At 37.2% G+C, this 13,691-nt stretch overlaps 1 protein-coding gene across 3 annotated transcripts; it reads left to right on the top strand.

The window, feature by feature from the left end:
- Nucleotides 1-5: 5 nt before the first annotated feature.
- LOC109981467 (glycine receptor subunit alpha-2-like) lies at nt 6-11,359 on the top strand. 3 transcript variants are annotated; one of them, XM_029276676.2, is made up of 10 exons: nt 6-1,493; nt 2,039-2,166; nt 2,916-2,983; nt 5,262-5,485; nt 6,721-6,803; nt 6,906-7,043; nt 7,145-7,359; nt 8,633-8,791; nt 9,370-9,459; nt 9,572-11,358. In XM_029276676.2, the coding sequence occupies exons 1-10, from the start codon at nt 1,435-1,437 to the stop codon at nt 9,830-9,832; spliced, it is 1,425 nt and encodes a 474-aa protein (XP_029132509.1). In that variant the 5' UTR covers nt 6-1,434; the 3' UTR covers nt 9,833-11,358. The 3 variants fall into 3 exon arrangements, with proteins under 3 accessions (XP_029132509.1, XP_065819040.1, XP_065819039.1); XM_065962968.1 differs by having other exon boundaries at nt 9,373-9,459; nt 9,572-11,357; XM_065962967.1 differs by having other exon boundaries at nt 6,721-7,043; nt 9,572-11,359.
- Nucleotides 11,360-13,691: the final 2,332 nt, after the last annotated feature.

The following is a 13,691-nucleotide window of genomic DNA, read 5'->3' as shown; positions in this document are numbered from 1 at the left end:
TGGCAAATTAACCCGGGTCACACATGTGAAGCATTCAGATTAAGACCTTTAATTCAGGAGAGCTGATGCTAAAGGTGTTACCTCAGCTAAATGCACCCGTTTTTAGTTTAAACAGGAACAGGCAGGGTTGGATAGAAAAAAAAAAAAAAAGAGGCTCTGACACATAAATTTTACAGTGTGTCAAAGTAGGATCTAATTAAGTAGAGTCAATGTACGCTTCAACAAAAACATTAAAATGACGCCTGGCCTACTTATCTTGTCCGGAGGTGAAAATGTTCCATCATGCAGAAACATTGTGTGTTTTCTACTCTGGGCTTCTTGTTATTAGGACTGCACTCATGTTCTGTGTTCTCACACATTTCTTATCCCTTTTGACAGTCTGCGCTCCCGAGCAAAGTGTGGAGCGGCCTTTCAAGTGTGAGGCAAACACGTGCAGCCATAACGTCCCGTCGCTTTCTTTGACATTAATTTTACATGAGTAAATGGCTGAACTGCCTCCCCCTCCTCTGTATGGAGGAATAAACATGAGCTTCCACATTTATATTTGATTTTGTCAGGCGATTTGAAGATGGAATAATTAGACCAGAAACTCTGGAAGGCTCTGCAGTGGATAAATATCCTCTGGATGTGTGCTGATGCTCCTAGAGACATCTTACACTTGAATTCATTTGAACTGGATGCTTTCTTTTTGCTGTGATTGCATATGTTCTTATCACTGTAAACAGTTAAGTTCTCATTGAAATGATAATATCAATTATGAACAGATTTACACTAGACGAAGGGATGATGATACTGGCTCATGTCAACAGTTTTCCTCCAGCCTTGTGAAGGTTCTCCTTCTAGGGGAACAAATTAAAATTCCAAGAAGAAAGCTGATAAAATTCTGTAATATTTTGTATTTAATGTCTTTTGACTGGAATTGGTTTAGAAATCACCGTCCACAATCTGTCACTGCTCACAAATGTTTGGAATCTTTAATAACTTAGCATTCAATGAATTGTGGTTGTTTTAATTCTTCATGACTGCCTGACAGTAAATTAAACATGTTCTAATTCTTAAATCTATCTGCTAATCTACTGCTGTCAGAGGCAGCACTGTCATCCTCTCTACTTTGAAAATGTTCCTGTCTCTTTAAATATTCTTGCAGTAAATCCTTGAACATGCATATGGCCATAAAAAAGAGATAAAGCTTGAAGTCATCTACACAAACATGGGCAGAATAAAAACTTGCCCGGGTTTTTGAATTATACAGCAGCAGCTTCCTGGATTTTACACCTGCAGAGAGGGAGGGACGCTCAGCTGAGTCCAGAAGGCAGCGCCAAGCTGGAAGAGACACAACAAGTATCCTGCATCCCTGCTTCTCCGCTTCTTTTTTTTCTTTTTCAGTTTTTTCCCCTCCATTGGATTTATATCCACTGTTTGGACTGACAGAGAATGCTGCTGCACATGTTTTATGTGCTGTTGGCTTCGTCTGTCACTTTTCTGCCAGGCAGGTAAGAGAACATTTTACATTTTAGGATATGGACATCTCTGGTTAGACATTATGAAGTTAATGCATGTTTGTTTGACAGTAATTTCACTGTATTTTAAATAATTTCACACCTAAAGTGAACAAATGTTGAATGTTAGACATTATATGCTTAAACTAGCCTCCTCTTTTGGGGGTTTTGTGACGAGGAAGGGTTGTGAAACAAACATTCTCCAGAATCATGAATGTAACACTTTGGAATCTGTATTTAAAAAAAAACTATTATAATCACTGGAAAAAGTGAATGTATGAAAAATGCATTATTAAACTCAAAGGGCAAGAAAATGTTAAAAACACTTTGAACACATGCATTGCTGTTCGGAAACAGTCTGTGAAATCTTAACTGTAAAAAAAGAAAAGAAAAAAAAACACTCTTCTGGCTAAATGTATGAATCTGGACAGATTTGAATGAAGATACAGATGTTATAAATTAGACATATACAGAAAAAACATGTCCATCAGCATTATTTTAAGTAAACATCCAGTTTTATTTTTGCTGTCATCTGGCAGCTCTGTGCTCTGTAAGGAGATGAAGCTCCCCAGCAGAGCAGCCAAGCCTCCCTCTCCATCTGACTTTCTGGACAAACTGATGGGACGCACATCTGGCTACGATGCTCGCATCAGACCAAACTTCAAAGGTAAATACACACACCGTGGCGTGCAGTGGGAGGACTACCTCTGTCAGGGCAGGTGTGAGAAAGTATGCATCTGTTTTTAGCACAACAACCTGGATAGTGAAGCAGCACAAATCACTCACAGATGCGTCAGAAGTCAAAGATGCTGCAGGCTCTGATGTTTTGATTTTTTGTCATGTACTGTTACTGTTTTGAATCTGACCCACAGCCCTAGGTTGAGATATTTTTTTACACAAGCTTTGTTTGTATCCCAGAATGTGAGTGATGTTAACCCCACAGGCTTATTTCAGTCTAATCTTGGTTCTCTGGTTGTGAGTGAAGCCAGGAGGATTCTCTCTGACACACTTCCCCCCTCGTTCTCTGGGGTCGCATTTCATATATATTTCATACTTGCTCTACATCCTCGCCAGTGCATGCTGTGGGTAAATCCCATCTGATAATCTAGAAATAAACTAATGTTTCTGAAAGAGAATCAATAAATGATTGCCTCTCAGGAAATGAGTCACTGAAATATTTAGTTCAGAGGTTGACAGATGGACTACACAAATGGGAGCGTACTGGAAATGACAACACAATTTTATGCTGCTTATATAGGACAAGTCATCTATCAGGGCATAGCATGGCACACTGTGGATATGTTACTTTATGGGAAATCTTTTAATTCTTCATGCAGTCTCTTCAAAAAAAAACATCATCTGTGGGATTTAAGAAAGCTGTAGATTTAAATCTGATGTGTGGTTTGCTTCTGTCAGGTCCTCCTGTTAACGTCACCTGTAACATCTTCATCAACAGCTTCGGCTCCATCACTGAAACAACCATGGTGAGACTTTTATTTATAATCCTCAGCAGTTATACTTGATTAAAACAAACAACTTTCAAGATGTTTTAGACTATACTACAGTCTGAGAACACCACTTTTCATTATATACACATTGGGTATACAAGTTAGACAAACAGTGTTAACCACAGACTGTATATAACAATATATAGTCTATAAAAGACTACATTTTGACCTTATAGGAACATTTAAGCACCAACAAGTGGTCATTCTTTTCTTTACAATTATCTTAAAGGCATCAAATGAAGCAGTTGAATCCAGTTTGACACTTCATTTCAGAGATGATTACACATTACTGCATCTGTACTGACATATGCATCACTGCCACTTCAACAATCAGGTTTTAGATCAATTAGACCTGTAGGCATTTAACACAGCTGCTGCTTGCCCCTCTAAAGATTCCGACTTACTGTACAGGGTGATAATCAAAAGCAAATGTGCTGATTGTCTCTGTATCTCAAAGTGTTACTTATTGCTATTCATATGTAGGAGTCTGCACTGGTCACTTTCATGGTCATATTTTTGTTTAATTTAGTCTTTTCACTAGTGCATGGTCTGCGCATTACAGGATGTAGCGACTTAAAATGATCCCTCCTACTCCATCACTGCACCCTATATATACCCTATAAGTATTGTCACAGTACTAAATATCATGTTTCCGAAGTGATAGAAGAAGTTTTGTCCTCATACACTTTACTTTTACCCCTGTGTAAAAACATTGTTACAAGCTCAAATGTGTAATACATAAGGAAAAGCACATATTTGATTTAGAATCAAAATAACACACTAAATGTAAGAAGAATTTTATACAGAATGTCTCATTTTGGAAAACTATTAAGTAACTTTACCTTCATACTGATAAATTAATTAACTTTAGTTTCTAAATGTATCCTGCCATTGAGCTAATATGTATGATATATAACCATATCATTTATTTGAGATGTTTGGGAAGAATAATCCAAAACAACTCTTAGTGGAGTAGTAAATGGTAAATGGATTTGATCTTATAGCTTGTCACACCTACCAATTCACAGCCATTCACACACTGATGGCAGAGGTTACAATGTAGTGAGACCATCAGAAGTAACTAATCCCATTCATACACGTCCACAGCAATTCGAGGTTAAGTGTCTGGCTCAAGGACACATTTGGACATGTTGCTGCAAGAGCTGGGAATCAAACCCTCGACCTCCCGGTTGAGAGACGACCGCCCCTGTAGTAGCAGTACAAAAACATAGTGCACGATTTGAAGTAAATTCACTTAGTTAGACTTGAGAAAGAACCTTTAATGATCTGTTTCACCATTCAGCAATGAAAGCATGAACTGATAATGTAGGTGAGCTTATGTTCTTATGTTCTTTAGGTTGATATTATGTGCTGTTATATAAAAACTCTGCAACCTAAATCATGTCTCTGCTGTATGGATATACAGTAAGCTACACAGTTATAATTACTTATTGAAAACAAAGAGTTCAGAGTTATAAGCTTTACACCAGAACTAAATGTTTCGATGTAGCTGTTCTATAAAAGACCTAAGCTGGTTTTTCTGCCTGTCAGAGCAGGATCATCAGTCTCTGTTATTTTGTAAACAGATCTGGTTCATGCTATTTCAACAGATGCTTCTGACTCTTTGGTTTTATCCATTTGTGGGGTTTTCTGGCTGTCCTCACGCTGTTTGCCACGAGTTCCATGATGCCTTAACATACTGTCATTAGTTTATGACTAATTAATGACTGTAAACACCGTCTTGTAAGTTCATTGCATCATGTCAGCTCTGATTTTGTCCTCTCTCCGTCAGATACCATTTATCCTTTATTCATGAGGCCTGTGCAGTGTTAGGGGACATGAAGTTATGCAAGAGTTTGAAGGAGTCTTACATTTTATAAAATACCTTTCGGTATAGCCATCAAATTTTAATTAATGATATTATAAGTGGAGTTTTCTGTTGTTCCGGTTATGAGCATTCAGGTCTGTTAGGCAGCGTTGACAGGCACTCTGCTTCTTACCTGCTGAGAGAAGCTGCAGGTTTTACTTGTAACTCGTCCCCGTTATTGCCTCTCACAAAGTTTATTAAAGTGACATGATCATATCAATAGACACATGCAGATTAGTCCAATTTTGTTTATATCTTCTTGAAAAAAAACTGAATGTTTTATCTTCTATGGCATGACCAGTGGGAGTTCTGACTTTAATGCAACTTTTATTTTCAGTCATTTATGAGTATCTTTTCTTCTTCTTGTGACTTTATTTCCTACCTTAGGACTACCGGCTCAATGTGTTTCTGCGACAGCAGTGGAACGACCCTCGTCTGGCATATAAGGAATACCCTGATGACTCTTTGGACCTGGACCCCTCCATGTTGGACTCCATTTGGAAACCAGACCTGTTCTTTGCAAATGAGAAGGGAGCCAACTTTCACGAGGTCACGACGGATAACAAACTGCTCCGCATATTTCAGAACGGAAACGTCCTCTACAGCATCAGGTGACCTGATGATCATATCCTGAATCATTCACCAGGATCTGACACACAATACAAACTCATTTCTGTGTTTTCTGCCAAGCTGCATACTGAATATGAACCCCTACCTATGAGTATGTGGTTCAACATGTTTGTTTCACTTCAGTTTGGTTCAGTTATCATTTTGTTGTCCAGCACCCACCTCAAAAAACTTTGTGTAAAACAATGACTGCAAGCTAAAAGAGAATCAGGTCAGTAATGGGCAGGCAGTGGATGAACTGTAGCGTGATGGTAAGGAGTCACCACTGGAATATAAAAACGCAGCCATGTTTAAAGCTGTTTTAGCTACTCTGCTACCCACAAAGCAATACTTACAAGTTAAGCCTAACTTTAGGGGATAAACCCCAAATGACCCACGATCTAGATTACCACTTAACAACTTAACTATTTACCCAAAACAACAGACTGCAAAAACATTAATGTCCTTATTTAGTTAATGACTAATCTCTTTATCCCCTGATGACACTGAACCACGGCCAATCAGCTTTCTTCTCGCTGCAATGTTGCTCATTTATGTGCAATGTTTCAACTTGTCCTTGCTGGACTAAAGAGAAGACGGCTGCTTAAAGTCCGCAGCGAAATACTTCATGACTAAAACAGAAAAAGCAGTGGTGGAAAGAGAAACACATTAGTGAAGTCTATGACAGCACCTCTGTCCTTTTTGCTCCTTATCTAGAATACAATAGAGAATAAAACATCTTTGTGGTTTCACCAAGGACACTGAAATAGAGATAGTGCAACTCACCATGAATGCGTCAATAAAAACAAGGAAATAAATAGCAGCAACAGGACACATTAATGTCAGTAAGAAACAATGGCGGAGTGGAGGTAGTAGGGTCTAAGTGCAAATGTGCAAGAGTGAAATAATAAAAGGAAAATATTCAATAATTCAATGCAGTGTTGGCAGTAACTCCTGCATCTTATGAGGGGTAGGGGTCATTTCCCCCTTTTTACCTAGTGTTTTGCTGCAGCAAATTGTACAACAGGATCTCCCTAGGGATGAAATTGTGTTATTTGTTTGGAGCACATATACATACTAGAAGAAAGGGATTAAAAGTTAAAGATGCTAGATGTTGTCTTTGATTTGTGCAAAACGGGTTCTGAGTCTTTTTTTGTTTTATTCCTGAGTTAGAGTATGAAGGTCTACCCTGTATGCATTTTTTAGGTGCCATTACAATGTTTGGTCTCTTTTTGTCCAGGTTGACACTCACCCTCTCCTGTCCCATGGATCTGAAAAACTTCCCCATGGACAGCCAGACGTGTACGATGCAGCTTGAGAGCTGTGAGTTCATCTTTCTAAAGCAGGATGGAAATAATTACCTATTGGATTTTGTTTTAATCTTATACTGCGTTCCTTTTTTTTTTTCTTGTATCTCTCTGCTAGTTGGCTACACCATGAATGATCTTATTTTCGAGTGGCTGAATGTGGGAGCGGTGCAGGTAGCCGATGATCTCACACTCCCTCAGTTTGTGCTGAAAGAGGAGCAAGGCCTCGGATACTGCACCAAACACTACAACACAGGTACATGACATACAACCACATTCAGTCACATCCTGCATATAAGCTGACAATCAACTTCTAATAAGACTGTCAGTGTGGACCTGTATCTCCTCCTGTGTTAGGTAAATTCACCTGCATCGAAGTCAACTTCTACCTGGAGCGTCAGATGGGCTACTACTTGATCCAGATGTACATACCCAGCCTGCTCACCGTCATCCTGTCCTGGGTCTCCTTCTGGATCAACATGGATGCGGCTCCAGCTAGGGTGGGACTAGGAATCACCACGGTGCTCACCATGACGACGCAGAGCTCTGGCTCCAGGGCCTCACTGCCAAAGGTGTGACATGGCCTAATTTAGAAATATTAAATATACATTTTATTGCAGACATTAAATTGCTTTTTCAATCGGGCAAAAAGGACATGAAATGGTTACTGAATAGAAGCATTAATTGTTTTTTGCCGCCTTTCTGGAAGGGCGGTTTGAGCTTTCTCGCTAAATGCTGGATTGTTGACCGTGAGAAGGCAGACTCAGGGGGCAGAACAAACACCTAGCTGTGGGAGCGTCACCCACTTGGGGCAGGGGTTATTGCCCTTTGTGATGTCATAAAGGGAAAATCTCCGGACTGTTTGAGCACACATTTTCTGAAAAGTGGAGCAGGCAAAAGACAGAGAGGATGGACTTTTCTATTTCCTGTAGACAACACAATAGTGTTAGAAAAACAGGGTAAAGTGTATCTAGCATATATGTGACCTTTAAGACATTTTCACCATTAAGTCTGGCTTGGGGGCAGTGTGGGCAGTGCGACCTCTTTTGGATCACTGCTGCGTCATAATGTTTCCCAGTTAGGTCTTTCATTGCTCTACACATTGAAATTGACAAGAAAGTATAAAGCTAAGAAATTAGATGGGAAAGAAGTACACACACGTCTCTGTACTAGAATTAAGGCAGTAAAAACCCTGAAAAAAATATTCATCCATGTAAATGTTTATACTTTTATTGAAATAAAAAGTACAGTTCAATTCAAAGAAATATACCTTCAGTCTCAAAGTGAAAGTGCTGAATTTGCATAATGACCCTTTCTAGAGTGTTCAATTATTGAATAAATATTAGATCTAAAGTACTTCATATACTGTGAGGTCATCGAGAGGTAGAGCAAATGTTTCAGTTGAACTTTAGATATGTGATGGAAAGTGAATACATTTACTTTATAACTGCATGTTTTCAATTTTCTACTCTTATTTTGTGCTTCTTTACAATTCAACCCGTAGGCTACTTTTCACTCCATTACATTTATTTAGATATATTAAAGTTTATGGTAAAAGCAGGTATGGTTTGGGTTATACATGAATTATATGAAATTGCATCAACAAGAATAATCCCATGAAAGTATCAGTCATGGTCTTAATTTTGTTGTAAAGTTTTTTTTTCATTTTTCTTAAGTTACATATTTAATCTTTAAGTTTCTATGATCTATTTTCAAAGTATCATTTTGGTTGGGAACGTCAGATGCACAAAGTAAATCTGAATTGTGGTTCTTGTAACAAACTCTTTCATCAATTCTGTTAACTTTAACTGAATGACTTCACTGATTCCGTCTTTGCTCTCTCAGGTGTCCTATGTGAAAGCCATCGACATCTGGATGGCCGTGTGTCTCCTGTTCGTGTTTGCTGCCCTGCTGGAGTATGCAGCCGTTAATTTTGTTTCCCGCCAGCACAAGGAGTTCTTTCGACTGAGGAGGAAGCTGAAGGAGCAACAGCGGCAGAGAACTGTGAGTGCAACAACCCTCCCACACTCAGCCCCCTCGGGCGGCTGTCACCTGCTATTCCCTGTGCCCCGGCTCTGCACGAGCTGCAGGACTCAGCTGCATGTTGCTCTCCAGCCGGGAAACACAGACAGTGGTGACCTGTAATTAATTTAAACCTTCACCTTATCCCACTGCAGGCTGGATGTTCTCAGCATATTTCCGCCTCGCTTTGGGCCTCTTGAGGAGAAGAGGAGTAGAAGAGATAGAAAGAAAACCACCTTGAAATACATCTTAAATGAAGCAGTGTGACAACAGCTGCAGGATTCATTCATTCTTTATAAAACATTTAACATTTATAAATACACAACACAGAAAACAGCTGCCTTTGTACTTAATTTGCTGGGATTATGCAATGCCATTGAAATTCCCTCTGACTTATCTCACATTAATGTCGTACTTGTATTCACTTTGTCAGGAACAGATGATAACTGTTTATGTACAGGATTTGAAGCACACCCGGGTTGTGTGGTGGCAGCAAACTGTTTAATGAATGCAGTCTGTTTGATGATTACATTCAAAGTGCTGCCTTTTCTCCCCGTCAGCAGGCGAGTGGTGACAGCAAGGCGAAAGGAAACAACATGTCAGGCAGCATTGCTCCTCATGGGAACCAGCGGTGCAGCGTCTGTGCCAGGGTATGTGGTGCCTTGTTCAGTTAAGCACCAGCCAATCATCAGACATAAAAACAGACATCAGATAAACTCCTGGAGCTGATGCATATTCTGTGATGTTTCTCTTTTCTTCCAGGAGGAAGAGCTGGCACAGCAGGGTTTACTCTTTCAGAGTTTTGGACTTGCAAGTGCACCGGAAATGGATGCAACTCCAATTTTTGCAGATCTCCCTCCAGGTTTAGGTTTCTATGACATACGCAGGCGCTTTGTCGATCGAGCAAAAAGGATTGATACCATCTCTAGAGCCGTTTTCCCTATGAGCTTCCTCATGTTCAATGTCCTCTACTGGCTCACCTACAAAGTTCTACGACATGAGGACCTTCATGCCACAATGTGACAACGCGAAGGCGGAGCATAAAGACACTGGAAACCTTTAATTCTACTCTCTTTACTGAAACATTTACAGGCCGAGGGTCCTCAGTCGAGACATAACAGAGAAGTTGTGGCTGCATGTCCAGTGGCATCCATCAGTTTCATTCAATTTTCATACTTCCAAAGACATGCACTTCTTTTCTGCACTGATGACATGATGACACTGATGACATCACACCTCTGTCTATGTGTGTACAATAGGCATCTTTAATATCTCAAATCACATGTTTTCTGTAAACATTTCTGTTTGTGCAGTTACTGTAGCTTCACATGCATTTGGACTGCAGCACATTCTTACCAGGCCTGAGTTTTTGGTTGTGCATTATCTTAATGTGAGCCCTGTTCAACAGTGCCATGAGCATTTAACACTAGAAGAAGAAGATGCAGTTTAAACTGTAAAAACTCTGCTTTGTTTAATATCACAGATACAGTGTGCTTCATTGATCTGGGAGATACATGACATTAAAAGATTAAGTTTCTTTACAGGCTTAAAATTAATTATTTAATTATTTTCTTAGTGACATGAATATTGAACATATGCATCAGTTAAATAATATTTTGAGCCCTCTATAAGCAGCCCTTTCAGTCAAAATTAAATAAGTAGAAACTGTCCAGAAAGTCACTTTGTATTGATATTAAGGCATGAAACGCACTATTTCTTGCATCCACCTGGCCAGTCATTGGTTCAAGCCTGCTGTTTCAGTTCTGCCAAGAGATTTCTATTCACCTTCTACATCCCTTTCCAGAAGAATGACATGTGTTTATGTCAAATAAAGTATTATTCGGGTTTAACTTGTTAAAAAGCCCTAAGTAGTGGTCTATTATGCCAATCAGTTTACATCCACATTCAAATTAATCTAATGTATTAAAAAGCATATATCATCAAAAACGTTCCATGCAGTTTGCCTGACTCCTGAATGGCTGTTGTATGACCCCAGGTTACACACTCAGACTAAATAGTTTGTTTATTTTTTATTTTTTTGCTGGAAAGAAATGTATCTATGAAATATTTTGTTGGTGAAAATAAAGTAGTGTTCGTTTGATTGACTGAAAGTTGGTGCATCATTTATTATGTATACAGCAATTTAAACATTTTTATTTTAACTTTGTGAGGTAATATGATACATTTTTCAAGTGCTACGCAAGTGTTACATCATGACATTTTTAGACCATGTTCAATCATCTTATATGAACAATTATTTATAAGATACACTTCAACTTTCAAACTATGACATCCTCCAAGTCAAGAAGCATCTCACCAGCATTGAACTAGTTTTTTACTCAATTTCTCTGACTTGGCTTAACATTATTCTCAACCCCTGCTGTGTTTTCATATGGGAAATGAGAAAAATGCCACTGCAATAACTGTCTGTTGTCTGTTGGACCGTGCCCATAATGTGCTTACTCTGTTTCAGGTGGGGTTTTATTTTATACTTCAGGAGTATCTTTTCTGTTTACCCATACCACGTGACTATGTGTATCTAGTCTCATTTTAAAAATAAACCTTCTCATAAAATTAAGATGTAATATGATGTAATAAATATATATATATATATATATATATATATATATATATATATATATATACTGTATATATATATATATAATCATTATTATTATTATTATTATTATAATTATATATATACATCAGGAGGAGCAGAGCTGCATATAGCAGCACAAAGAGACTGTGTACACAGATGGGCTCTTTCCTGAAATGGTAGTTAAGATACAGTGAGATGCTTGATATTGATATTAGAACATACTGTATAGAGTAAATCATATTTGTTAACATAACTGTTCCATACTGTGAGATTTATATAGTTACTAAAGGCAGAAAAAATAGAGATGTCCGCACACTGTTCAGCTCCCAATGGCAATTTGGCAGCCTAACTGCCATTGAGAGCTGAACTTTGTGAACAGTGTGCGGACCTGAGGGAAGAACATTTTTGTTCTGCCCCTGTATGGATTTCTACTGGATGAGCCTACACTAGTTTTCTCTTTTTAAAGTTACTAAAGGGAAAATAACATTGTTAAACACAATATCAAATTTGGAAATTATTCTTTCTGTTACATTAAATGTGTTTTTTTTACTTTGAGCTAAAAGTATTAGAAGATTAAAAGATGTCTATTATGGTAAAATAAAATATTTTTATTTCTGAAAAATGAATGACTTGAGTTTGGCTGAAACTCTTGTAATGTACTGTGTGCATATTCTGAGAATATGTATCTCTAACCACAAGAGGGCGTTGTGTGCTACTGTATGTCACATTTGAGTAATATTGCACCATATCTTACATGCTTTCATTTTCAAAGTACAGTATGAGGGACTCTACTTTGGACTCAGTATAAGGTGGGGATGTCCTGATGTATTGTATTGACTTTTACATTTAGAATTACCTAATTAATCACAATAGGTATTTAAATGAATATAGTGAAGACAGGCAAACAAAGCACTCAACGATGTTTAAATGTAAAACCTCTAATAGGACAATTAATGCGATGTTTCTACATTTAAAGTGAATTATTTCAGCCTCTACACAAAAGTCATCCTAAACAGCTGTCATTCATTGTGAGTTAGCAGTTATATTCCCTTAAAATATTTCAGTATAGTTGTTTGACTTGTCAAAAGCATTTAGAGCATGGATCCACAAATTAATCAAGAAGGGGATTTTACTCACATAATATTGTCAAAATAATAGTGGAAAAAATGTAACAAGGATAATCATCTCAATTGCAAGGCAACATTTTATTTAAAGATAACTTAATGGTGTTTTGATCATAGACTGTAAATAGGTCTATTAAGGTGTTCATCAGCTGACTGTTTCAAACAAACTCCAAGCTTAAATAATAAGCATGACTGAATAAATCTTATATTTATTATTTTGAAATTTTCTAATGACTGCATGTTTTCTTGGATGTGGGCAAAAATTAAACTGGTGCAAAGTGAATTTGATTTTTTTTTATATATTGGAGGTTGCATGGTGGTATTTATGTTTTTGAGATGGATATCAAAGAAAGCCATGCATTTTTAGTATGCAAAAGGTGTTATTCCCGGTGGAATTTATGTACACAATACATGGCCTACATTAAGATTAAAGTCGGCTTTTAATATTAAACTAGTAATAAAGTAGTCCTGCATTAAGCTCTATCAGAAATACGGCGTAGGCTATAATACATTCACAGGAACTTTTTTTTTTTTGATTGATTACATTTTTAATTGATTGATTGATTGATTGATTGATTGATTGATTGATTACATTTATTTCAGACCTATCAAATAAAATCAAACATATCAAAAATACAAAAAAAAATGAAAAGCAATAAACAAAAAACAATGTTCAAATCATTTCACAAAAAAAGAAAAAGAAAAGTACATATATTCAATTGATATGCCTGAAAAGGGGTAGGAAGAAGTATAAAACTTATTTAATCCTACCCCTTTTCCACAGCTCAATAATTAATATTTATTAAATTAAATCCCTGTGTTCCTTATAATCTCTCTATAAATACAACCTATCTATATACAATTTGCTATACTATATTTATGATACTACATTTGATATTTACAATCCAATGATTTTCCAAACATATATACAACTTGATATACTATGATTTTTAAAAATAATTTATATATTTATACAATCCATATATCTACATATACATATCTATTTGTACAATTTGATGTACTATATTTATATATTATACAATCCGTTTATCTATACAGTTTGGTATAGTATGTTTATGTTTTTCAGTCCACTTGTGTTAAAAAAAACTTTTGCGACAGGGGGAATAAATAAGCAACAAGTTTTAATTAGGGGAGTGGG

The sequence above is a fragment of the Labrus bergylta genome, chromosome 14 (assembly GCF_963930695.1).
Source record: "Labrus bergylta chromosome 14, fLabBer1.1, whole genome shotgun sequence".
NCBI classification, from domain to species: Eukaryota; Metazoa; Chordata; class Actinopteri; order Labriformes; family Labridae; genus Labrus; species Labrus bergylta.
The sequence above is the reverse complement of the archived record's forward strand: the minus strand, read 5'-3'. Positions and strand labels throughout refer to the sequence as shown.

What these genes read in the sequence shown, in the direction of transcription:
- LOC109981467 (XM_065962967.1), top strand. Translation starts at nt 1,435, where the DNA reads ATGCTGCTGCACATGTTTTATGTGCTGTTGGCTTCGTCTGTCACTTTT. An exon ending in CACCAAACACTACAACACAG is followed by an intron (nt 7,044 to 7,144) that starts GTACATGACATA and finishes CTCCTGTGTTAG; the next exon opens with GTAAATTCACCTGCATCGAA. An exon ending in AGCAACAGCGGCAGAGAACT is followed by an intron (nt 8,792 to 9,369) that starts GTGAGTGCAACA and finishes TCTCCCCGTCAG; the next exon opens with CAGGCGAGTGGTGACAGCAA.